Source organism: Plectropomus leopardus, chromosome 10 (genome assembly GCF_008729295.1).
Source record: "Plectropomus leopardus isolate mb chromosome 10, YSFRI_Pleo_2.0, whole genome shotgun sequence".
Lineage (NCBI taxonomy): Eukaryota > Metazoa > Chordata > Actinopteri > Perciformes > Serranidae > Plectropomus > Plectropomus leopardus.
Genome location: NC_056472.1, coordinates 25,014,553 through 25,041,703, shown reverse-complemented (window position 1 = coordinate 25,041,703; position 27,151 = coordinate 25,014,553). Strand labels below are relative to the sequence as shown.

Below are 27,151 nucleotides of genomic sequence, written 5' to 3'. Positions count from 1 at the left end.
CTCCCTGCCTGTATGAATATTCAATGTATGTTTATGCAGATATGATTTCACGAAACCGCCAAAATGACAGAATACATTAAGAAAATAGCTTATCAAAGTGTAATCAAATGTAATGCGTGTGCTCTGAATGAAATATGCATGACAAATTGGCTTCAGAGAACACAGAGCAGGCAGGCCCTCTGAACCTTTGCACAAAAGCTCATTGAAATTCTTTTCATTATGAGTGTGGCACCACAGAGAAACAGAGAATGAGACGGACAGACAGAGAAAGATGAGTATAATGATTTCTGATTACAGAGGCAGGAAGAGCCTTGCATCATGTAAGGGAATATTATTGCAAAGAATTATGCAATTTCACAGCTGGAAAAAGTCAACAAAAACACACATACACCAGATAAGCATTTAAACATTTTATTTACAAATGTTACGGTTTGCCTCAATGCCATTCAGTATGATATACTGTATTCCTCACACGGAAACCTGCTTATGTGTACAATCCATCTATCAGTGAAAACTCCAGATAAGTGCTATCCAAGTAGACGGTTTTTTAAATATATTTGTGAAAGATTTCTATTAATTACTTCTCCCTGTTACAAACGAAAAAAGGCACATCGACACGATAAGATGATCGACAAATGAGTTAATACCACAAGACTTAGCGCAAAAAGAAGCAAAGACAATCCTGCAGGATTCCTTTAAAACTCTCTAAAACCTCTCAGTGAAAACATCTGTCTCAATAATCTTAAAGACAATTTTGACTAGCTTCGTGGCTAAAACATTTAAAAACTCTGGTGCATGCAGAACCCTTACACTTTGTACAACAGTAATACTTATTATGATATAAACACATTAAAGTACATAATGTTTTTGCAAGCTTACCCTCTCAATCACACACTGGAAAAAAAAAAGTGAATATAATTCTCATCAGTGAGGAGATTTTTAGTCATAAATGGAAGTACGTCCAAACCACACGTCCCAGCTATTTGCAATGGCTTCAATGTTCACTTAAGTGTTCATGGGTTGTTGTCATAAGTAGTCTCTTCATCAATCTGCTGGAGTATAGTCACATCACATAGAGGTTGGCTGGCCAGCTGAAAGAAAACAGCAATATTACACTTAAAGAAGTATTTCACTGCTGGAAATAAGGGCTTTTCATTAAACTGGGCTGCTTATGCTGTGGAAAGAGGCAAATACTTGTGAAATCTGTGTTATATGACCAGAAAAAATTGAGAAAAAAGGGCTGAAAATGGGCTGTGGCATTTACTTTTGCCCCACAGGTAGAAAACATACAACTACCAGAATGCACTGCTCCACACCAGTCTAAAGAATGCGCCTGCTGGAAGGTCAGGGCTCCCACGAATCCTTATAAAGTCTTAAAAGGCACTGAATTCATTTATCTAAAAACACTGGCATTAAATTGACTTAATCAAAGTCTGAAAAATGCTCATACATGGGAAGCTGGATTGTATGAATCATGTTTTTCTGACGTTGCATTGTAAAATATCAAAATAAATGTTAACATTCTTCAAATAATCTAATAAATTCCTTTTCTGAAACTCGTCATGATGGGACATGATGGATAGTAGAATCATCTACACGTACTGCCCACACTGCCACGATAGAAATCTGGTTAAAAATCAGTGTCCTTTTAGAGAGAGCAGAAGACACACTCACCTTTAAATCGCACGTAGCAGGAGTTACAGTAGAGCTGTTTGTTTCGTATTCTGACTTCAGCCCCGGCTTCCGATCCTCCGAGGTCAGACTTACAGTCGATACACTGAGGGAGTTTGGGAAATGGGATAAGTTAAAGAGCAACTGATTTAACAATAAACTGTCCGAGTCCAAAGGTGGAGGGATGAGGACAGACAAAAGCCCCTTGATCGTATGTATAGAAAGAGAAAAATGCAGAACAAATGAGAGTCAAAGGACAAAGACTGGCAGAGCGGATCACTGTTCAGATGTAGGAGACAAAGCTCAAGTTAGGACCAAAGTTCCAGGACGGATCAACAATAAAAAGTTGGTAAAAACAAACAAAGTGAAGGAGGAGTTGATTAGTTTGGCTTGCAGGTTTTGGCACAGGAAATCTACTTTGCTCAGCTGTGAAGGACCTTGAGATTCACCAGGATTCACCAGGTTAGTAATAAAAGAAGTCTGGAGTGATCAGGTTAGCTTTTGAGAATCGGCCGAGTTGTGCAGCTCTGAAGGCCGACGGGAGTTCGGCTCTCACCTTAAAACAGCCCAAATGATAACAGAGCCCGAGGGACTCGATGATCATGGCTGCTCCCTTTCCCAGCGGGGCGTCACAGAACGTACAGATTTTCTTGCCACTCACTGACCTGGATTACAAAACGTAAAGCTGTGATTTGAGAGGCGACCACACATGCATGACGCATGTATGTAAGCAAACACACACAAAACTCCGGTTCACACGGGTATACAGCGGGGTTAAAGTGACAGATCACCTATTTCCTACAGAGGCCCAATTCTGCCACTGTGATGACTAAAAATATCTTGCAAGTAATTTTAATGAGACACTCAAAATAACAACTTGGTGTCAGAATTTACTAACCCAGAATTTTGATATACTAACTCATTTATCAAATTACTTTGAGATAATAAGTAATTATTTTAAGAAAGTTTCTCATTATTCTGAAAGTCACTTATTATTATAAGATACTAACTCATTATTTTTGGAAGGTTTCTCATTGTTTTAAGATACTAAGTCATTATTTTGAGAAAAATTCTAATGATTTTGATTTACTAATTCATTCATTATTTTGAGATACTATACTTAAGATATCAAGAAATAACTTTGAGACCCTAAGTAATTATTTTAATAAAGTTTCTCATTATATTGAAATACTGAGTTAATATTGTGAAAATGTTTCTCAATATTTTGAGGTACTAAGTTATCATTTTGAGAAGAATACTCATTGTTTTAAGATACTGAGTCATTCTTTTCAAAAGGTTTCTCAAAACTTTGAGAAAACATCTTATTATTTTATGATAATAAGTCATTATTTCAAGAAAGTTTCTCATCATATTTAGATACTAACCCACAATTTTGATTTTTGAACTTGATATTTTGAAAAGGTTTCTCGTTCTAATGATTTACAGGATCTTTTTCCCTATCACACTGACAGAACGGTTTCCAATGTTGGCCTTCAGTAATATAAATTCTGGTTTAATCATGTCCTCTGCTTTACAGGGAACAGAAGCTCCCTGATGACCACAGCTCTATGAAAACATTCAGTAAAATACGGTGTTTCTTCATTTTAATTAATTCAATTGTTTAGTCACCTACAAGAATTTCTTTATTAATGTTTTTGAATTAAATGTTTTGTGCCATATATAAAGTATTTTAAACATATTTATTTTAATATTTCTAACCAGAGTAAAATAATAAGAAAAAATAATATAATTAAAAAATAATCATAATTTTAACATGGCAAAAAATACTCAGCAGTTTTAGCTTGACTCTTAAAATATAAGTTCCAACACAAAAACAAAAAAACTCAAAACAACACTGTATGTGCAGGTGGAATTAAACTGGGAATCTGCAAAAAAAAAATGTACAGAAAAGTCAGAGTTGAACCTGTCGGCTGTGAAATGCAGAGTGAACGAATGAAGCAAGTCACACGAAACAATATCATCTACAACATCATGTTATAACACTCTCAGTAGAAGAACAAGTGAAAAAAAAAAGAGATTCAGCTTCCCTTCACCACCACTCCTCATCCAAACTCATGGTCAAACAACCACCTGGACTACGATTATGTAACCCCGTATACCAGTGAGAGGTTAGAGGCGGCTTGCTGGGGGTGTTAAAGCGAAGCAGCATTGTTAATTTTACCTGCTCCGCTGCTGAGGGGCGCCTGCCTCAGACGTCGGCTCTGGAGAGGTGGCGGGTGACGGGGAGGAGGGTGAGGGGGAAGGCGACTGCCGGGACCAAGGGGACGAGGGGGTTCCTGCCCCACCTCGGAGGGAGCTCATGGAGTAGGAGGAAGGCAGAGTGGAGGAGCCGGACCGCCCGCCACCGTAAAAAGAAGAGCTGCCAGAGAGGGCAGAGTGAGGCCGAGAGTAGTTTGGGATGTGAGAGTTGCTTCTGGGTGTCCAAGATGAACGCCACGAGTTGTAGGAGGCGTCCAAGTTGTCAAGAGACTCGCCTCTGCAAAGCGAACCCACGCCACACACCATGTTAACCCGTTAGTAGAAGCATTCAAACTGTCTGGCTACTGACTGTAACTGTTGTTTTTTTCGTTCAAATATTTACTAATGGGCCAATCAAGTCTGCCAAAGCAGAGTCAGAGTGGTAGCCAGACTAATAAATGTTTTAATTCAGGCACACAACAGGTTAACAGGATATTAGTAAGTGTGAAAACCCGAACACCACCACACCAGAGATGGGAATTTGTCCTCTTCTTCATGCTGGGTGGACTGTACCTGCGCATGGGTGGCACATCCTCCGTCTCCTTGACAGTGTTGGAGGAGCGCTGGCGGATCCAGCTTCCGTCCGTCAGCAGCGACGTCTTCTTCTTCATCTCATTCAGGATCTGCTGCCGCTCCAGCTCTGCCTGCGACAAGGACAGCTGACCCTTCCTCTCACCCGGTCCGCTGCCCGCCACTGCAACCAGGGAGGAGAGATAAACTCAACATCATGCTGCGTGAAATGAACGTTTCTGGGAAGTCAGAAAAAGATCACAACTGGCGGAGAACTTGGAGGAAATGGGACGGAAGGAATGAGACTGTGAAGATGTAGATTCGGTGTTTCCCCAGACTTGAGAATTTTTCATAAAACAACTATATAAATAACTAAATTATGGAACTGATCTGAGAGAAATCGCCCTGCAATCACTGAGTTGAAGGAGCAGTGAGTAGGATTTAGTGGCATCCAGCATGAGGTGTGAGCTCCCAGTTAGGATTCCTTGAGTGTTCATCGTTCAGGAGGTTTTTACTGGGAGCTAAATTATCAACAGAGGTTTCTTCCTCTTCAGAAGAAAGGGACCCACTAATTTAAACTGATGAAAACACTGAAAAATGTATTTTTATGTTACACAAGTGTTTTTCTGATGCTGTTCGACAGAAGAGCGCAAACATGAATTTCCCTGTTTTGAGCCAGTGTTTGGTTTTTCTGCTCGAGGTAGAGCTCCGATTCTCTGCCCGAACAGATACTTAAGTCACCATAAAATATTACTGGTCACACAAAAATATTGTGATACTATGCTGTATCTTTTTCCCCCCACCCCTAATATATAATCTTTTTTTTTTTTTTACATCAGAAATTCTGCTTTTTAATAGGACTCCTGCTCAGAACTGCTGCCGCTTGGACAAAAACTGTGTAGTTTCAGGTAGGTCAAAGCTCTTGCTCTGTGCGTCTGTAGAAACATGGCGGTAATATATCTCCTTGATTCCCAAACACTGGACCTTTAATTGGTTTCGCTGCATTTAATTTTCTGTTTGGCTGATTCACCATTTGATTGGTCAGCTGTTAATCAAACAGCTGTAAGTTCTGATTCGCTGACTGATCTGCTGATCAAAGGCGTCACAGAGAGCGGACGCGGCGCCGAGCCCACCTCTCTCTGGCTCTCTGTATCTCATGGCATTGAGGATGTTTCTCCTCTCCATCTCCAGCTCTGACGCAGCCCACTGACTCTGGGCCTGTTTGTCACGTGCACTCCTCACCTGCTCCTCCAGCAGCCAGTGAGCCATGCCCCCCGGCTGCACACACACACCTACAGCAGAGCACAGCCCACATATATGCCCAACAATATGCAAACATTGAGTAATTAGCAAAATAACCAGAGTTAAGAGAAATTAAGGCCGATATCTAAATGCTTGCTGTTGCTTTCAATCCAATATATCACTTTTTTGATTAAAGTTAAACCCAACAGATGGAAAACACATTAAATCAAGAAAACTGACCTTTTCTCTGAGGTTTTTCCTCTTCATCAAGCTGGGAAGTTGATTTAGATTTCGCCCTGTCAAACAAAAGAAAAAAATAAATACTTACCACCATAAAAAACACATTTTTAAACATTTGACATATTGGAAAGCCACAGTGAAAATAGTTGTAAAAGGAAAATGCTGATTGCAGACCAATCACAGGTAATTCCCGTCTCAGCTGGAGACCTCACCCACTTTCTGGAGAACGTCCAATTTCATTGCAGTTTATATACAGAGATGTTGTTTGAATGATTTGGTTCAAAAGGGAGCAACTACGCGGTGAATACCTCGACTCATCAGCTTTACAGTTAATATGTGCCATTTTTGTTTTGTCCGAAGAGTGCTGGAAATATAACAAAAGAAAAACACAATTTTTACCGCTTCAAAGACACACTGCATGTTAAATTTGTATCTGCTGCAATGCTACATGAAGTATGTGAGTGACAAATCGCTCCCGTTTGTTGGTGTTGGTGTTTGGCAGGGCCGCGTGCTTGTGAGACACCGTTTTTGCAGTTTTTGGTAGATTCAGGCAAGAACAAAGTGTGTTGCCAAGATAACTCCTGGTGCAGAGGATTGAAAAAGAACTCAGAGAAGGTGAGCTTGGAGCTGAAAATGTGAAGAAGCTCACATGAAAGCAACATTTATCAATTTAGGAATAAATAAACACTGTGAGAGCTGAAGTCCCACGATTTAATATTTACATACAAACATTTAGTAAATTTATCTTAACACACTATAACGTAGTTGTGAGCAGATATAAGGACATTTAAGGTACTTTTTTCAAATTGCAGTATTTGTCAGTAAATATAATTTCTCCTCTGAAGGCATATTTTATATTATTACAACTGTGTTTTACTTTATTGTCCTTAATTATCTTTTAATAGCAGGCTCCACTTATGGGTACCCACGGGAGGAACTGTAATCATTGGCAAACATTTTAATTTAAAATAGCGCCTCATAAACCATTTATTCATTTTTTATATACTGTACTTCTTATAAATACTAAATTGGACCTAAAATAGTGTTGCCAAATAGGGCTGGTTATTGTTTAAAAAATTAGGATACCCATACTAATGCCTAAAAAAAACTGAATGCATGTATAGTTTGACTGGATGAGTCTTAGTACTGGTTGGTACTGGGTTATTTTGTTCCGTCCCTTAAAGGTAATGATCCTGATACTCAGCCGTGTTGCCAATACAACCCATGTTACTATGAAAAATTATAATACATTTTCATTGTAAGATAATTTTGTTAGGTTTTATTAATCATTAAAACTGGTTATGAAGAAAGCGGGTTTTGTTAGTTTTAATAGCTGATCAGCTCAAAACAGAGAAGAAGCATTTTCTTTAAAGGTATACTATGCAGAAATTGTCGACTGTTGTTTGTGAAAAAGTATTGCCAGTGAAGGTGAAAGCCAGAGATGTCTGCTTGGCGTTTTGGTGCTGTGTGCTACACGTTAACAGGTGGGGCCCTTCTGTACCAAAGTCGAGGACTGAATCTAAAGATGATCATGCCTTTGCCATCAGGAATCTGTGACTTCTTTTAAATCACTTCTTAAAACGAATTTTTTTTAAAAAACCTCATTTGATGTTGTCTTTTTTTATTTTTTAAGTATTTTATTACCTTTTAATTTGTGGTTTTATTGCTTTTGTTGTTTCAAGTCTTTTAATTTGTATTAATTCATATCGACATTTGTGTCATGCATTTTTGCATTGGTTTAAATTAATTAATTATTCTTTAAATATTTTTATGTCCAAGATATTTGTAGCTCCCTCTTGGATGTGTGCTGTCTGCCACCTGATAGTTACATTATAAAGTCCCGACCTCACCTGTGTTTTGTGCCTGGAAACATTCTGAACACAGCAAAATAAAAAGAAAATAAGAAAACAGAGGCAGAACGCAGAGTCTCTGCAGAAAAAGACACCGCCACAAAGACAGTTTGACAAATGCACTCCTGTACTAACCTGTCTGCAAAGGACAATGACGGCTGGACATTTGCAAAGCCATGGGAGCCAGCAGCCCTTTGGTGAAGGTTAGTGTGACGGGAGAAGTGGGGGCAAGGGTTAAAACGTAAACATGGAGAACAAAGCACATGCACACACATTAGTTGCACGTATGTTAATGCACAGACGATAAAGCGGATTATGTTTTCCTCTTAAATGTGTTATTGTTAACGTGTGACAGACGAGTGAAGTGTGATGGTGGAGCAGTGTCTCTACTGACCACTGCTGCTGCTCCAAGGCTCTCTCCCGCTCTCTGCGCTGCTGCTCTGCAGCCTCCTGCCTCCTCCTCTCCTCCTCCCTCTCCTCCTCTCTCCTCCTCTGCCATCTCAGCTCTTCCTCCTCCCTCCTCTTCCTCTCCTCCTCTGCCTGCCTCTCTCTCTTTTGCCTTTCCTCCTGTAGACGTTGCAGCTCCCTCTCCTCTTCTTCCCTCTTCCTCCTCTCCTCCGCCTGCCTTTGGCGCTCCCGCTCCTCCGCCTGCCTTTGGCGCTCCTGCTCCTCCGCCTGCCTTTGGCGCTCCTGCTCCTCCTTCCTCTTTCTCTCTTCCTCTTCCCACGGAGCAGAGGAGGGCTGGTTCACAGGAGAGAGGGGGGAGCGTGGGCTGATGCTGTGGCTGTTCACTTCCAGGCTCCCAGACTGCAGGAGAGAGGGAAGGACAGAAAAGAGGAAGCATTTACCACATGATTGCATGAAGTAATCTGACCTCCAGGAGGAACTGCAACAGTAATGGAGAAACTTATGTCATCCCCCAAAGTGACAAACCAGCAAGTATTTAGAAATCCCGATCAAAACGGGAGTTTTTGTTGCAAAACTATTAGTGGGAAATACTTCCATTACGGGAAGCATCACCTCACATGTTGTCATGTAAAAATCCACGATATTAATCTGCTCTCGCTTTCTGTCTTTTCAGGAAATGGACTGCTGTACAATTCTAGAAATTTCAATCCAACAACGCAATGAAAGCTTTTTGGATACATTTAGAAAATCTGTTGAGGTACCTGACACTAAATGCATCTCTGTTTCTCTGTTTGGGATCGGAGGACACTAATTTTTAAGTCTTGGAAGTGAAATTATTTCTCATTCTGGCTTCATATACGACTGCAGTTGCCCAGCAGTCCAGGCTCTGGACAATCTGATACCTGCACTCTGTTATATTGATCGAGTTAAAGCTTAGTCATATCAGAGTCTATGAACACAGTGATAAAACTGTATTTGCTAACAATGGGTTTCCAAAGTGTTGCGGAGCCCATGTGGTAATATCCTTTATACTTTCATGTTGGTTTTTAATGCAGTGAAATCTAAGGGTTCAAAGGTCAAGGGCATTCAATATTTACAAAAACATTTTTTAGCTTTGCCCCTTACATGTTAAAAACAGTGTACAAATAATCTCTCACAGTGTAAGAACAACTGTCTGCTGGAATCAAATTCAAAAATGGAGTATATTAAAAAAACAACAATGAAGTTTATCATTTTAAACATTAAATATCTTGTCTTTGTACTGTATCCAACTGAGCATCGGCCAAGAAGGATTTAATAATCATGATTTAATAATCATGTTTTTGTAATTGAGGTTGCACTTTATGGGAGTAAATTCACTTTTACTTGAGTATAGATTTTCAGCTCTTCACCCACCACTGGTACTAAACTGAAAATGTTTGAAACATGGCTTTAGTGCCGTGAGTCAAAACATATGGCTACCTTTTAACCCTTCAAAATCTGAGCAAATTGGTTTAATTTCTTTTAAAAACATGGGGAGAAGGCAAGGAGTAAATTAAGAAGACATGGCCCAAAATTAGCAAAATATTTGATTTTTTTTCACCTAAAAATATTTTTAAAAAAACAATACGAAAATGACCTAGAACTTTTTCTGCAACCCTCTTTTTTAAAATCATTTTTTAGGTAATTTAATTGCCCATACTTTTTGAAAGAAATCAACCCATTTTACTCAGGCTTCAAAGAGTCAAATAACTTGTGAAAGGCGTCTGAACGCAGCACAAAAAAAAAAAAAAAGATATTAATCCAGGTTTCAAAGGGTTAATATCCTCTGGCAGGTATTATTATGCCATCATCTCTGCAAATACAAATACTTTTTGTTACCTCTTGTTGGGCTTCACTCTTGGCAACCTCCTGCTGAGCTTTTAGCCATTCCTCCTGCAACTTCTCCTGGTCACGCTTATATTTCTCCTGGATTAAAAAAAAAAAAACAGGGAGAGAGGTCAAAGGTCATGCAAATTAAATGACCTGGATGCACACTCACACACAAAAAATATATTTAAAAAATGACATAACTATATTGTACAGTACACTGGGAAGAAAAACGAAGTAGATCTCATAGCTGTGTTATATTCAGACAATTCCAGGCTCACCTACATGTTACCTAACCATCCTGAAAAGTTGATAAACCTAGAGAAGCTTGCCCAGGGCAGGAAGTCTCCCTGGCACATCATGAAATCAGGCCGTGTATCCAACAGGGAATAAAGACTGGAGGAGTAACAAGCCTTCCCGGCTGCAGCGCTCTGCTTGGACACCTTTGATCTCCGTCCAGAAATAGACCCTCAGAAAAATGTTTTGACAGGATTCTACTACATTTAAGTTGGATCCTCGACACATGCTTTACTTTGAGAGCTGCCAGAGCGCTCTGTAAAGTTTTCTGTTTTGAGCCCATTAGGAGCAGGCGGCTTTGATTGTGAGGACTTCCTAGCCCGTCATTTCACGCTCTGTTGCCTCGTCTCATTGTCAGATGGGGCACAGACAGATTTCCAGATGGATGTTGTAGATCAAATGGATTGTGAGGCTGCTTCTTGTGGTATTTTCAGCTTTATTAATGGACTACACACTCAGCTGCCAGTTTGTCGGGCACACCTTGCTAAAACAAACTAATGCAACAGTCCTGAAATAAATCCGTTATGAAGGTTTTAAAGTTGTTTTGGTGGAAGCTTTTTCCGCTGTTGAACTGTAAAATGTTTTACTGAGAGGTGTTTCTTATGTTTTATCTATTGTGTTTATATCGATGAGTGCAGACTAAATACAGGAGTGTTGTGTGTATTCAATAAAAATTGGAATATTGTCCTAGTCTTGGAATCAGAGAAAAACTTGCAAGGAAATGCAAGGAAGTAGACATCTGTCCTTTTTTTTAAGGGTTATTTACAAGTACAAAGGGAAATCAGACAGTATAACAATATTTCAAGCTATTTCAAAACGCTGCTTGAAACAACATGTTATAAAACAAAAGCAAAAATACAGATTATCAGAACATTCATTCAGTCTTTTTATACTATTTGATTATCTATTTCTGATGCTTTAATAGTACTTTTTCTTATCTTCCTCCTTGTGTGCCGTCATTGTTTTGTGATTTATCTGAATTCTTGCAGTAACAGAGAAATTGAACATTGTAATCTCCATGAAAGTAGGATTTATTACAGGGTTGATATATTACCCTCCATCAAGGGTGCAGGTTTTGTTTCAGCATTTGGGAGGACACGTGTGAAATAGAGGGTTTCCAGGCCCTTTGACAGAGAGTTCTGAGCATCACTCACTCAGTATCTGCATTAAGCTTAATTTCCATGCACAAATTTGTGCCTTTTCTGCATCAATTTTCGGTGTGCATGTCCCCTATAGTCCTCTGCTACATTATGTTTTTACTGGGGAGGGGGGGCAAAGACGCATGTTCTAAATATTGTCCCCTGCCCCCAGAAATCTACAGCTATGCCCTCCTTTTTTAGCTAAGTGTGCCCAATAAACTGGCAACTGAGAGCAAATTGTAACTTGACGTCACCGCTACACGAGTTTGCCTTTAGGTACCTGTAGGAGGCGCTCCTGCTCCTTCTGCCATTTCTCTTGTCTTCTGCGCTCCTCCTCTGGGTCCCAGGACCAGCGGCTGGAAGACGGAGTGATTGAAGGAACAGGAATCTGCAGACAGTGAAGACAGACATGCAGTATAAACATACATGCTTACACATTCAATCTTGCAAACAGTTAAGACTTGTAATATCATCAGAGTAACTGAACTGAGAAATTAGCTGATGATGATTTTAAAGTAAAGCTTGAAACTACAACAAAGTCCATTTTGGAAGTAACTCCACTTTGGCACTTTTGATACAAGGTAGCTGCACTCAGTGGTAGAATAAGACTGAAAACATTTACTCAAATACTGTTGCTTAAGTAGAAATTTTAGACACTTTTACTTAACTTGAGTACTTACATTTTATGGCCCTTTATACTTCAACTCCACTACATTTTGGAGGCAAATGTCCACCACTTTTATTTTAAAGCTTCAGTTACTAGCTCCTTTTTCAGTTTACTAGTGCAAAATACAAGATCAACTGATAAATTATATGTATTATTATAGGTTAAACTACTCAGAAGAAACTGAAATTTGCTCAACATTTACCAGCTGAAACATTACAGATACAGTATGTAACCTTTATGAAAATACTTTGTTTTCATATTTGCTGAAACTGTTGCTCCATCTACTTCTTTGTGGTTGTAATCTGCAACTTAACCACTAGATGCCACTATATTCTACAAACGTCTCCTTTAAGTTAAATATCTGAGCACTTCTTTCATCACTGCCTGCATCATATCAGCTACCAACTGTATGACCTAAGTGACTTTATGGTACTCTAAATACATCTTATCTTTAGAGCCTGAAACTTTGTCTCAGAGGGCTTTATAACTTATATGATACACAACACAATCCATCTTCAGAATGTTGAGTGTTTTACTTTCATAAAAATGAAAGCTCCCTGCAATTATAGTTGATTAATTGGGGCACTAAAAGGCTACAGAAGCAGAGTCAACCACTGTCTAAATACACTGGGAATACAGTTCATGTGAAATTCATAATAATGAGTCTAGACTTTGTAATATCTGGTTTTAAAGAATGTTGTCATGCTATAATAGCAAACACAACAAAACAGACAAAGGCTGTCCTTCATGCACTGATGATACTACTCACATCTGGCATTGCAGACTCCGATCCTCCTAAAAAAGAAAGAAAATGATCTAGTCAATATTTCTGGAGTGCACAGGCGGAGGGACAGAATAGAAGTAAACCTCAAGGCCATTTACTTCAGTAGCGCAAAGTTGACAGGCTTATTAAAGTTTCAACTTGATTTTTAAGTTAAGTGCCAATCCGTCATTGAAAATGACATTTAGAGCCATAAATGGTAATTGATGTTTTTAACAAGCCCAGAGCGACAAAGGTCAAATTTCACCCACTAGGACTTATTGATTCCCTCAATTCAGGATCACCCACTTGTTGACATTTACATTGGATGCCAGCCCAATAGTTCTGAATGGGAAAATCAATAAACTGATTGTGAGGACAAGAAGATCAAACAAACTGGAAGAAAAACACACACTAGCAGCATGCATACTTAAGATGCATTCAATTACAGCACAGCCAGTCTGAAATACAGTTTAATTCATGCATGCCAAGAGAGCAACAGGAATGCTTTAAACTTCATGCGCAGCAAAAAGTGTAACCATGTGTTAAACCTGGACACCGTTCAAAAAACACCACAAACACTGAGGATTCAAAGATTTGGATTTGTGGTTGGTACGCTGGCGTAGAGTCTGACATGCTGTTCAGCCTTTGGAGCTCAACCTGTTGCTTTTATTCACAGACTGTTTCATGTTTCCTTTTCATTTTTAATGGGGTTTCTTCATCAACACAGAACAAAAAGTTGGAATATTTTGTGATCGTGAACCGATGATTTTTCATCTTCAAAATATGAGTTAAACAAAGTTTGGTTTGTCAGGAGACAATTCCTTTGCCCGTTCAGATCCCTCGTCCAATTTCTAGGTTGTCTAGATCTGTGATTATTCTCATCTGCATCCACCCAAAACTTGTTTGATGCAATGTCTTTGAGCCAATCAGTGTGTTTCACATCATCTAAATGCTAAAATATACATGTTTCTATTTTCATGCAAAACCTCATTCAGTGATGTACTGCATGTTAACCATTCATTAAAATTAATAAATTCATGATGTTTTTGTCAAAAAGAGGTCTGTTACGATCATTTATTGTCAGTTTCACTATTTGGTGAATTCTGCACTAAGATTCTTCGTCCATTGAAATGGATAAGGAAAAAAAAACACATAATAAAGAACTCAAATAAAAAAAATAATTTAAAAAAAAAAACGCTACTGATTTATGGGTGCATTTACAGTAGAAATCCACTACCACAAAATTTTATTGTTTGGAATATAACTGGTTCTGAACGGGTTAAATAGCCCCCAAATATTCATAGACTCCCTCGGTTTGAAAAGCATGTCAGTGTCCCAGGCTGCACCAAGCGAAGGTGAGGTTGCACTGCACATTCAACCCTGTTTACCACAGAGGTAGACCAGCGCACTGACACTGGACCCTGAGGCACCTGAAGGAGGGAAGGGGCACAGCACAAAGGTTACGCACCAGCACCAAAATAAGAGCCACAGAGGAACCTATTTTCATCCTGTCAGCTCATAATCAATTGATAAAAGGTGACTTATCAATTGAAGACGAGACTGTGACTGATAGGAAACATGCAAAAATCCTTTTGGGAATCTGAAGAATTCAGTGAGATAAAAAGCACAGAGAACCCAGCCACCAGATAACACAGACGTAGAATTATGAAGACTCCTGATTCGGTCACTTCTTTTTTACCTTGTTCAAAAAACTCTGACCTCCGTTTTAAGTTTTTCAAAGATATGGGTTCTGACTCTACATGAGAGATGGAAAACAGGATACAGTGAGATACAGTGGAGCAGAGAAACAAGTCTTACCAGAGGAATTACCACCTTACATTACTTATAAGTGAATTACACACACAGTGAATCTCTCTTAGAGGGACAGTTCACCTCAAAATAAACAAAAAATACAATTTTTTCCTTTTACTTGCAGAGCTATTTAGGGGTTTGGATTGTTTTGGTTTGAGCTGCCAAATGTTGGAGATATTTTCCCTCTCTAAAACATAATGGAATTAGATGGTACTCGGCTTGAGGTGCTCAAAGTGCCAAAAAAAATTGCAGATCGTCAAAAATAGGGCCGATACCAAAACAAATGTATTTGTTGTTTTTGTTTATTTAGTTCTTGATGTTTTTTTCTCCCTTTTGTACCAGGGAAAGAAAGAAATCATTATTCATTTATTATTATTTATTCAAGATCTTGCCAAAAACTACATTTTACAAGACTGCATTTGAAAACATTGTGATAATATTATAATTTACCTTCACCAAATTCTCATTTTTACTGAACAAAGCTTGAATGCATCCATGTATAACTAAATGTAACCTCCATTAGTTGCTAGCTGTTAGTTTCACCTACCAGCTAATTCCTCACAATTTTAAGTCAAATTTGTTGTTCACAATGTAGCATTATCGGGCAAAAAATAGGGTGTGTCCCCTGTCCCCCTGAAAAATTACATTTGGAAAGACTCAACAGCAATGTCTCTTTTTAGAAATCATGACCTGATTTCCTTAGATAATCCACAAACCTTGCTGGGAGCAGTTTCATATAGGAACTATTTTCTTTCTACCAAACTACATCCACTAACCGTATCACCATGTAGAAGGAAGCATTCCCTTTTTTTGCAGCACTGAGCTAGCTAACATTACAGCTCAGCAAGGAAGGAGGCCATTAATGTTTACACCTCACTGTCATGACTATGAGCCTCTCCTCCATTAGTAGATGCACGTATCCTTCTGCGTCTTGATACTGTTAGTGGGTGAAGTTCTATAGACAGAAAATAGTTCCTTCATGAACCGGCTCACAACAAGGTCCGTGGATTATGTTGAGTAACCAGGTTATGAAGAGGCATTTAGTTTTTCAAATGTATTTTTTAGCGCTTTGAGCACCACAAGCCGAGTGCCATCTAGTTCCATTATATTGGAGAGAAGTGGTCTGTGCAGCTGATATCTCCAACACTCTGCAACTCACACTAAAACAATCTAGATGGACAAAAAGCGCCACAGGTAAGAAGAAAAATATGTATTTTTGATTTGGGGCTTAACTTTCCCTTTAAGATCTAACATAATCATATCTGTCAGATATTATTTTTGTTGCATCATTTTGTTATGTAACACAGTAAATGTTCATCAGTATTATTCACAAAAGTCCAGTTTTTGCAAAGATGTTTTCTGCAAAACACAGTAAACAAAATGAACCCCCCGCACACACACACACACTGGTGTGTTTGTATTCAGTACAGATATAGTTGTCAGGATCAATTCCATAACCTTTCTGATTGTGTGCTCTGCTCTTTACCTTTGCTCCTCATGGTCACCGGCTGCTCCCGGAAACCTCCATTAACTCCGTTTGAAGCCACATCCTGCGGGGAGACATGGCGGGGTGTACACTCATTAAAGCTGCACAATACATAAATAAAACTTGATCAAACCTGAGGTCATTCTGGGTCACTTACAACAACTGGGTGGGCAGGGGCCTCTCTGGACGGCATCTTTTCCACGGAAGCCCGTGAGGTGAAATCCAGACTGGAGCTGACAGCGTTTGTGTCGGTGGAACCTAGAAGTATCGGATGATCCATACTGGTCAGATTGATGGTCTTATGGCTTTTAAATGGCAGGGAAGGTTGATCTCTGTCCCAGTCTGCACGCAGACAATGCAATGGCAAAAAAAAATTGGATGTGTGTTTGCACATAAAGCCACGTTTTCTGTGCACGCGTGTATGTGAAACCCAACATTTCACACAGAATCTATTTACATAAAGGACACTATAAAGCAAGGGACAAGGTTGCTGTTATGGTGTTATTACGGAGAGCAGCAGGGTGTGACAGAGAAACCTTCCCCAGCCATGCAGCCTATTAAAGCCTTCATAAACCCGCACAGTGTTTCTAACAGGCTCACGACCGCTGGGCCACACTCAACTATTAACAAGTACTGTGTGTGTAACAAGTACTCTGTGTGTAACAAGTACTGTGTGTTAGTTCAAGGGAGCTACTCTGGGTGGTTTATTATATTTGGAAGGTGACACTGACGTAGTTGGAAAAAGTAAGCCTGTTATACTAACACTGTGAAAACAGCACACTCAGAGGACTGTGGACCCGAACCGGGTTAGTTCTCCACAAGGAAAACACCGCATGGATACAGAGAGGAATGCTGACCAGACAGAAAACACAGAAAAATAGAAGAAACTACCAGAAGAAATAAAACAGAAACAGGATAGGAAAATGCACACAGGAGAGAGAAAAAAAACAACCCACTGAGGTCGACAGTCTTCCCTTGTCAGATGAAAAAAAAAAAAGTAACAAGTCCTTCACCGCTTAGCTGTCATGAGATCATTCATGGATGATTTCACAATAGTTTACGGACCAATTTAAAGTGTCAAAACTGTTTAGCAACGCAAGCAGCATAAGCAGCATTGTCAGTCCAGGAATGCAACCCTTACAGTGGTTCAGTTCACTCTCTCGCAAACACACGCACACACACACACACACACACACACACACACACACACACACACAGATGACTCACTGTTCTTGCCATGATGGCGTATATCCATGACCAGACTGCCCTCCTGCAGAGCCTCCTCCATGTGAGACTTCCAATCTGTGTAGCTCATTTCTGCCACCTGGTGTCCGTTCACCGTCAGCACCTCGTCTCCGGTCTGAAGCTGGCACATCTCTGCCGGGCTGCCTGCACCACACAGACGACCATGTTACGTACAGTCAGGAGGATGTGTTGGCATTAGAAGTATTCAACAAAGAAAAATGCAAATTTATCTTATAAACTAATTCAAACAACCAAATAAGTTTTTTAAATATTTTTCCATGAAAATTACTTTAACAATTATAAAAACATTTCTCTCAATCAATTAATTGTTTTAACTGTATGTATATATGTTCATATGATTTGTGTGAATAAATCTTAATTTGCACATTAGGTAGTAACTCAAGTTACTGAATAGATTTAGTGGAACAGAAAGTGAAATAACTCCCTCTGAAGTGTAGTGGAGTTTACTCATAAGAACAATTATTTTTGTCATAGTTGTTTTAGTATATTCACTGAAATTGAATTTACAAGAAATCATCACAATAAGAAAATACAGAACTGATGTCTAATTACAGTTTTAATTGATACCAGATGAATCCTCCACAGACAGAATTTATAGTTTATCTATTCAACACTTATAAACTAGAAAAAAACATACCAAGCTAAAAACTGCAACAAAGCCCTTGTTTTAAGTGTTTTGACAGTGACATTCTTACTTCAAATGTTTAAGATAGAAATGTACATTTTTACAATGTGTTTTTGGTGACACCTGAAATTACACAATGCTGGGAACTACTGAGAGTCACAAGCTGCCTTTTTCAAAATGTTTCTCCACATTTTTCTTCCCCCCTTGTTAACACAGCAGGACAGGAGTCTACACGCTACATTTCTGCAAGAATGACGTCCCAGTATCAGCAGTAACTGCAATATAAGTGCAGTGCAAAGGGGTGGCAATGAGGTAGCCAGCGAATACACACACGGATTCACATGCACTAACATGCATGCGTGGCCAGACCGTCTTCCACAACAAAGAACAGAGAAGCTCGGATTACAACACATACTGAGGGAGTGAGACTTTATTCTCTGTTCAGGGCTCCATTCACACTATATCTTTGCATAGCACATAGATGTCTGCTACTGTATTAATGCTCTGAATGTTGTATAGAGCCCTTTTAACAGTTTTATGTCTCGTTGGCTTATTTGTGCATAAGATGGTTAATTACAGCATTGCTCATTTATGTTCTGTTGTTCTGTAGAGAATCAAAAAAGTGTGTCTTGTGGTGTAGGACGGAGGCGCAATCTTGTGAGGTCAAAACTCCAAAGTGTGTGCACACAGTCTAAAAACAAAATATTTTATAATATCCATGTGTGTTAGTGGTGGTAGTGCATCAGAGTGTGTAACCCAGCCCGGGCCTACCAAGTCACACAGTATGAATCTATGCTGTTTACTGTAATTAGTTTGTCTTAATGGTGCTGCTTGACCTCCGTAGATGGCACAGGCAACACAGCACGATCCTCACAAGATGGCACCCGAGTCCAAAAACTACAGCACGGTGTGACATCAAGTTCACATCCAGCATGCTGCGTTGCATGGCTGCTTGTGCTGTGGATGAAGTCATTGTACTGTTGCATCAGTGTTTTACTTCTCCCTGCTGTTCTGCACAATTTGTGCACTTATCACATGTACAGTGGTGTAGTGGTAGTTGACGAGGACGGTGTAATACAAGGTATATGTGTTATCAAGAAGGAAGTGGATATATACTGCTTTATACTGTAAATGGCCAGATAAACAGGTGGGTATACCCCATATACCTGCATATACCCTCCATGGCACATGTGTTCTGTCATGCCAAAGGACTAAAGCTGAAAAATAACCAGTTGACTGACACTGACACGTTTACAGTAACGTGTTTTGTCCTCTTAAAAGGGTGAGTTAAAGTGACTCTCCATTACACTGTAGATTCAAACTGTTGTGACAGAGCTCATGCATTGATGCTGGGTGTTACTGAAACGTTTCTAAATTCCATGAGTTGCTGTGAAGGTGGAAAAATCTGAAGAGAAAGAGAGGCTCAGACCCAGCAGATCTGACCCAGATAGATGCTGCCCTACATAGGTCTGGCATCGCCACTGCAATGGACTCGAAAACCTGCTGACAACTATCCAGCAAGCTGCGAAATATAACAGAGTCCAGGCACTGAATTCAAATATTACTACTGTACTGTATCTGTGTATACATCAAGCAGCATCAGTGAGAGTGTGACATGACCAATGCCTGTGTGATCTGTTTGTTTCAACCACTGGGAACACTGGAGTTCAAGCCAGTTTGGCTGAGCAGTACACATTACACTGGAAGGTGAATAAAGCTCATACAGCCATACAATTCAAATCCCTTTTGTTTGAAGGTGTTTCTCTCAGATGTCTTTGTTGTCGTTACCTGGCTGGATGGACGTGACACGAGCTCCTGTTGAGTCCCAGGCTGCCTGGAAACCAAAGTCTCTGCTGCTGTTGGGTTTCTGGTTCAGGCTGATCCGCCTCTCACAGTAGTTCTCCTAGAAACCAAATGCCAACACAAGTGAGTTAATAGGAAAGAGAAGACAGGCAATAAGCAACTTAATATGACACATGCCACAAATTGCAACAAATTAGTAAAAGGTGACAGGAAAATAGAAAGTTATCTAAAATTGGGAAAAATAAAAACTTTATTTCTAATTATGAAAATTATTTATTTACTAGGGTGGTCAGCGTTAATGCGCTATTGGCGATGCGATTAAGAGCTGTATTTAACTTGCTGTACTGGCTGAGTTTTAAAGCTACAATAAGGATGCTGGTATCATCACACAGACAGGAAAACTTTACGCTTGTCACAGGCAGTTTTTTGCTGCCATTTGATTCCTAATCAAGAAAATCTGGTTAGAATGGCTTCAGCTTGTTAAGAAATATGGCCCTGACTTTCCATCACTCTGGGGATCAACATGTCAGGTTTTGAGTCTATGCATATGCAGGTCTGCCTTGGCAAGAAAGCCTTTTATTAATCATTTATGGCTGTTGATTTAACAACAACTGATTACTATTCTTTAATTTCTGCAGCGCAGCATTTTTAAGCAGTCGTTATTTAAGAAAAGAGGTTGAAGCAAAAATTAGATTTAATGACTCATTTGGGTTCATTTAACACAAAGCTAATAATAATTTCAGTGACTGTTCAAAGTCAGTATCAAATAAAACACGAGTAACAACCACATTATTCAGTACACGCGCTGATACCTGGCTGGTTTCTTTGGCTGGAGCAGGACTGAGCGGTGCTTCACTCTTGACCTGCGGAGGGACAGGTGAGACGCTCTTAGCTGAGGTGATGCTCTTCGCTGTGGTCTTGTCTTCTTTCTCCTCTTCCTCCTCCTCATCCTCACTGCTCTGGGCCGAGCTGGACTGATTCTCGTCCTCAGAGGTCATGAACTGGTGATAGCGGCTCGGCACTGATGACTTCTTGGAAACATCGGTGCCTCCATTGACTCGCTTCTGAGCATCATCCATCTGTCCAGGGTGAATGGAGATTGTCAAAGAATGCAGACTTTGAGTTTAAAAAATAAAACTGAAATGATGATTGATTTAAATCTGTAAGAGATCTTAGCTGGTGAATGTGATGTCAACTCTATAAAGGAACAGTGTTTATGATTTAGGGGGATTTAGTGGCATAGCAGTGAGGATTGAAAATTGCAACCAGCTGAAACTTCTCCTGGTTAGAAATCTTTCAGAGTTCATGGTTCAGGAGGTTTTGACCAGGAGCCGAATTATCTGCAGAGGTCTCTTTCTCTCCAAAACAAACAGACCTGATGATTAAAATGGGTAAAAACACCAAATAAAGCAGTTTCAGGTTACAAATCAATGTATCTCCAATGCTGTTTGGCACGTCTTAGACGGGCGGCAACCCTAACGCCTGCTAATTTGTGCTCAACTATTTTCTGTGATAACTTAAGATCCAAACATTCAGGAGGTTTTTATCGGGAGCCGGATTGTCTGCAGAGGTCTCTTCCTCTCCAAAACCAACAGATCTGGTGATTAAAAACACTAAATAAAACATTTTCACATTTTTTTAAAAAAATCTGACTTCTTCAGACTTTGCTCGTTGTGGAGGGACTGCCTAACCAACTGGCTGACGGAAAACCCCAAAACCCAAATGGGCCTATCTGCAGCCAGTGTTTGGTTTGTTAGCTCTGGGCTACAGTAGAAACATGGCGGTGTAACATGACGTACTCCATGGACAAGGACCTGCTCCCTGTAAAGATATAAACGGCTCATTCTAAGGTAACAAAAACACAACTATTCTTATTTTCAGGCGATTATACACTAAAGAAAACAAACTTGTCATATTATATTTCATTTCTGCCAGTATCTCCCCTAAATCCTACACTCTGGACCTTTAAGTGAGAGTGAAAAAGTTTCAAGATTTCACAATTTTCACCTAACTTAAGACTGTAACAAAAATGGATGTGAGGAAGGCTGAAAATAGCAGCTCTGCCAGTTGAGTTAGCATTATAAAAACACTGGCTTCATCCATTATTCACACAGTAATCAGATCGGACTCTTGGGTAACATCGATGCACTCAAAACAAATAACATATAACTGTACCTGACCAACAAGATTTCTTACTCCCAAACAACTCCTGCCCTCCAGATGCCCCTTCAGCCTCTTTTGCTACTCTGGTAGTCTGCGTTTAGTCGTAGAATAATCTAGTACTCACTGTAAAGGCTCGGGGGAGTGAGCTGAGGCGGGACGACTGGGTCCCGAAGGGCCTTGGCGTGACAACTGAGGTTAGACGTGCGCTATCCGATCTCTGGTAGCTCCTAGGGAGGGAGGCAGAAACCCGAGACACCCCGGGAGGCTTGGGTTCCATTGAGCTGGGCTGTGGTTGTTGTTTGTACAGAGAACCAGAGGAGGGGGCCCCCACCTCAGTCTGTGTGCCCGACAATGGGCGCCTTGGCTTGGGCACCTTTTCTAGGGAGCTAAAGGAGGACACGGTGGTTGTGGTCTCCTCTGGCTTGACAGTGCTGGTGGGTTTTGAGACTGGACTTGGCTGTAAAGGTGCTGGAGGCTGGGAGCTGGGGACAAAGCGGCGGCTGCGGGGAGTGATGGTAGTCGTGGCGTCGCTGCCTGCAGGACTGTCCACGGTGTCCCGTGAGGTGGGAGGGGAAGCTGCCCTGCCAGTTGCTGGGGAGGCAGCGGGGGGTTCGTCCTCTTTAATGGGAGGCTCAGAGGGTTCAGATGAAAAGTATGGAGTGTCAATGGTGTAGCTCCTGGCAGGAAGGGTTCGGGTACGTGGGGAAATGACGGGTTTATCAAACACGTCTTCGTCGTCCAGGTAGGATAAGGATCCGAGACCGCTGCCAATGCTGTTTCTATTTTCTCTGCAGATCAGAGAGGGGAGGAGGCGGGGGGTAATTAGGAAAAAAGAGGACAGTGAGGGGTAAAAAAGACAAGGATAGAAAGGGGAGCAATTTAGGGAGATGAAGGGTAGAGAGTGACAGGGAGGAAAACAGAAAGAAGAGCACAGGTTGAAAAGATAGAGGAGGGGCAAAGAAAGGGGAGGCAGGTTGTAAGCCATGATTAGATTACACTTTCACACTGACTGAAGCCACAATTACAGGCTCTCCTCATGCACTCCTGCACAAATAATCCTTTGGTCTGTGGTTAATACTGCAAAACTTCTCATGCACACCTTTTCTTGTATTACCTTAGCAGAGGATCCCCTCCGAGGGTAAAAAAAAAAGGCATTAAAAAAGAAAAAATTTAGTTGCTTTTTGGTATAATGGAAAATAAACTAAAAGTAATGCTACAAATATTTATAGAGCTATTTTCCAGGTATTCAAAGACACTAAACATAAGTTAAAAATGAACATAAAATTGGAATACACTAAAAATACACAAAATTATTTACATATTAAAAACAATTTTGAAAAGGTGATTAAAAAAAAAATATTATTTTATTATTTCTTATTTCTTAATAAATAAATAAGAAAGGAATAAGTGGGGTTTTGTATACTTTTAAATGCTATGATAGCAAATGTCATGATAGTTTTTAATGTATATAAATTAATACAAATAAATAAATAAATAACAAAAACTACAATAAAAATTCATTACAACCACACATAATGTATTATCAAGAGTCCCCAATCAGGTGCGTTTTCTCTCACCTCCCCTCTTGCATCTCCCTGAAGGTCTTGGACCTTCTGTTGCTGCTGCTGGTGGTGATCTGCTCTATCTTCTCCCTCTCCTCTTTTTTCTTCACTATGTCAGAGTTGACACTCCTGCGCCGGGTCTTCCATTTACTCAGGTCCTGCAGCAAAAGTGAGCCTAGATCACTTCATGCACTATTTTGAAACAAGCTTAGATCTAGTTGAAACAGACTGGTTGTTTTGCATGGCATGACGGTTCAGCTGAAGGGAAGATGAGAAGGAGAGAGAAAGACAAAAAAAAGGGCTACATTTGAAGGTGTTCTATTTGTGTGCTTTAGGCTCCTCCCGGCTCACTTCCCCTGTGTATTGTGTGACCTAAATGCTGCTTTAAGACTCCATTATTTTGCCATGACACCGATCAGACACACCACTGTCACAGCAAGTCGTAAATACGTGGGCAACTTTTTATTACTCTTAATTTATCTGCCTAAGAATGAGCAACACTGTATTTTGAAAACTATTTCTCAGGAATTTCTTGCACCCTCAAGTCAACTTCATGTGGATTAATCTAGTTATTTTCATTCTCTGTCTAATATCCTCTGTCTTTATTACATCATTTAATGTCAATTATGTTATTAGTATTAACAGGATGTTGCATTTCCTGCCACAAACACTGATTTGGGAATGAGGACAGTTCATAGCCAGAGGGCAGTGCTGCACCAATCAGGGTCTGCCTCTGTCTCTGGCTTCTATCTTAACAGCTCTCTTTTCGCCCTGCGGCCACACCATAACACCTGCTCTCCTGCTGATCCTTCAGATCGTGCACTCACCTTTCATTTCTGTGTCTACTTGTCTTCATTCATATATCAAGAATGGTGGGAAGCAAACTGATATCATGAGTGTTAGTGTGGTTATACTCACATCCTGCCACTTATCCTCACTGTCCCTCATCTGCTCACGATACTTCTGCAGCTCTTCATAGCGAACCTGCCGGATGATGGCGGGGTCGACCTGGATATCGTTAGTCGATTTACTCCTGCGGAAAGGAAGAGTTAAAAAGAGTTTAATAAAAAGAGTCCAAGAAGCAGCTCAAATGAGAAGTAGAGGGGATGTTTAGTTTGCATGTCCTGGCAGAAGCTTCACACAAGGTAAAAAAAAAAGTTAGCAAAATGTAAAAATTAATTCAACTGCACTTCAGGTATGCATGCATGCACCATCTTTTGCATCAAACAAGCTGTAGGAAAAAAACATTCAAAATTCAAATGGTCACATAATGTCCACCTTGCACCTCCAATCCATTTTTTCGGATGTTGATGTTGAAAACAAGTTGGATTCGACCTTTAAAGTGATAGTTCAGATTTTTGAAATTAGAGCTATATGGGTTACTTATCCATGCTCAGTGCATTACAACCAGTAAATGTCAGTTGCCACGCCCCCAGTTTGGAGAAGCAGGCAGGGGTCTGACACAGAAACTAGGCGACGTACTGGTGCAGATGGGGGCCAGCAACAAAATGTACTTTAGCCACCTAAATAATGTCTCACCTAAAAAAATCAACATCAGTTTAAGTGTACGCTATGGTGAGAGTATTTTTTACATTGCAGATGGACAGAATTTGTGACTGGAAACTGAAGTTGTTATATCGCTCTCTTCACAGCCAGACTCCATTGAGAAACATGGTGATTTAACATTGCTGAACACAGAAGCTGCAGGTCTACCGCTGCCTCAATCAGTTAGTTATTTTGTGTTATTGTGTGACTTTAGTGAATCCAAACTAATCCTTTTAGAAGCCACAGTCACACAATAGCAGAAGCAAAATAACTGATCGTGGCAGTCGAAGACCAGCAGCTACTGTGTTCAGTGATGTTAAATCATGGATTTTCTCAATGGAGTCTGGCACTGAAGGGAGCAATGTAACTGCTTCCTTTTTCTGTTGGAAATTACCTTCTGACATTAGGATAAAAAAGGAAAAATTCTCTCAAAGCATACACTTGAGCTAATATCGATTTTTTTTTTTTTAGGTGGGACTTTTTTAGGTGGCTGAAATGCATTTTATTGCTGCCCCCATCCACAGCAGAAAATTGCTATGCTTCCATGTCAGACTCCAGCCTCCTTCATCAGACTGGGGGGCTTGCCGACTGACACCTACTGGTTGTATTGCGCTGACCACAGATAAGTACACCATACAACCTCACTTCCAAAAATCTGTACCATCCCTTCAATCTGTAACCAAGTGTTAGTTTGCAAACACAGCACACAGATCAACCACATAAAACTGTGGAGTGATGGAAGCTCAGTGTGTTAGTAACATCCCATCATGCAAAAGAGCACTCACAGCATTTGGAATAATTCACTCTTTGTTTTCTCTTACCTGTGAAGATTTACATGTGTCTCTTATGGCTATCAGGCAGCTTATATCAGTGCTCAGTCATAACTCTCACTGGGACCCACTACAGTTTGGGTGGATGAGCCAGCATATTGCTGTTGCATGCATCTTTTCACTTTGTTGCTTTGTCAATAGAGCTTTGTGGAGCAACAACACACCCCTCCCCCGACACCCTGAACTTGGCCGCGTGCCATACAATACACTGTGTTGTGTGTCAGCATTTAGCAGCGAGTGAGTGAGAACAGCAGCACAAAAGCAGGGGGCAGCGAGGTGCGACTGTAAGAGGCCAGAGCAAATGCAAACGTGCCACATTCCTGGGAGCCCGTATCAACTCACCCGTCGATACTCTCTTGCGTTTGGTGCTGTCTAGGAAACCGGAGAGAACCACACACAACAAAGTCACATTCCTGCAGATGGAGTCTTTGACAGTGAGTCTGAAAGTGCTAGAGGCCAATTAGAGACCCTCAGAGCAGCTCATCCTCAGCTGGTGGGCTACAAATGTGTGTAAACTCAGCTTAAACATGCTGATTTCCATTTTACTCTCAAGGGATGAACTGCTTTTAAAGGGGGAGTTTGAACATTTTAAAGCAGGGTAGTGTGAGGTGCTTATCAATAGCTAGTGTATTACATACAATAGCTGGCAGAGGTGGGACCGAGTCATAAGTAAGTCTTCTCATTCAAGTCCCAAGTCCTACATTTTGAGTCCTAAACAAGTTGCCACATAAAATGGCATTTTAAAAACAGGGTATTACATTTTAAATATACAAAAATCATTAATGTAGATTAACAGGGTTTCGTACACTTTTCCTACACTTTGACTGATGTCATTTGGACCAAAAGTCTTCAAAAAAAGTGTGAAAAAGTTACGCCTTTCTCTTTAATTCTTAAGATTAGAGCAGCATCAGTGTTGAGAGCAAATAACATGATCTCAAGAGCGAAAAAGTCACAAAAAGCATAACATATTATCTGATGATTTATTTTAAATGAAGCACCTTCAATTATATATAAAATCTGTGAAATCCTATCATCATTTCTCGCAGGAAGACATGCAAAACAGCGTCTCTTTTTACAGACTTTCAGATTCAGTTTTTAAACTTGTATAATTACCTCAATAAAGTTGATTAAAAATTGCAGCTACAGTCTGTCAGTTATTCTGTGA

At 40.2% G+C, this 27,151-nt stretch overlaps 1 protein-coding gene across 7 annotated transcripts in view; it reads right to left on the bottom strand.

Annotated features, from left to right (window-relative positions):
- Nucleotides 1–397: 397 nt before the first annotated feature.
- lmo7a (LIM domain 7a) overlaps nucleotides 398–27,151 on the bottom strand; it is a 77,016-nt gene continuing 50,262 nt past the window's right edge. For 2 of the 7 annotated variants that reach the window (XM_042494949.1, XM_042494955.1), the window contains 21 exons: nucleotides 26,329–26,358; nucleotides 24,530–24,644; nucleotides 23,627–23,769; nucleotides 22,174–22,837; nucleotides 20,699–20,965; nucleotides 19,872–19,986; nucleotides 17,420–17,581; nucleotides 16,350–16,534; nucleotides 16,193–16,256; nucleotides 14,594–14,650; nucleotides 12,901–12,926; nucleotides 11,745–11,852; nucleotides 10,041–10,127; nucleotides 8,167–8,579; nucleotides 7,908–7,964; nucleotides 5,923–5,978; nucleotides 4,444–4,624; nucleotides 3,854–4,168; nucleotides 2,228–2,336; nucleotides 1,675–1,777; nucleotides 398–1,091 (listed from right to left, as the gene is read on the bottom strand). In XM_042494949.1, the coding sequence (XP_042350883.1) occupies nucleotides 1,069–1,091; nucleotides 1,675–1,777; nucleotides 2,228–2,336; nucleotides 3,854–4,168; nucleotides 4,444–4,624; nucleotides 5,923–5,978; nucleotides 7,908–7,964; nucleotides 8,167–8,579; nucleotides 10,041–10,127; nucleotides 11,745–11,852; nucleotides 12,901–12,926; nucleotides 14,594–14,650; nucleotides 16,193–16,256; nucleotides 16,350–16,534; nucleotides 17,420–17,581; nucleotides 19,872–19,986; nucleotides 20,699–20,965; nucleotides 22,174–22,837; nucleotides 23,627–23,769; nucleotides 24,530–24,644; nucleotides 26,329–26,358 (3,280 nt within the window). In that variant the 3' untranslated portion in view covers nucleotides 398–1,068. The remainder of the gene's footprint in view (nucleotides 1,092–1,674; nucleotides 1,778–2,227; nucleotides 2,337–3,853; nucleotides 4,169–4,443; nucleotides 4,625–5,922; nucleotides 5,979–7,907; nucleotides 7,965–8,166; nucleotides 8,580–10,040; nucleotides 10,128–11,744; nucleotides 11,853–12,900; nucleotides 12,927–14,593; nucleotides 14,651–16,192; nucleotides 16,257–16,349; nucleotides 16,535–17,419; nucleotides 17,582–19,871; nucleotides 19,987–20,698; nucleotides 20,966–22,173; nucleotides 22,838–23,626; nucleotides 23,770–24,529; nucleotides 24,645–26,328; nucleotides 26,359–27,151) is intronic. The other 5 variants (XM_042494953.1, XM_042494952.1, XM_042494954.1 and 2 more) reach the window with 5 other exon arrangements.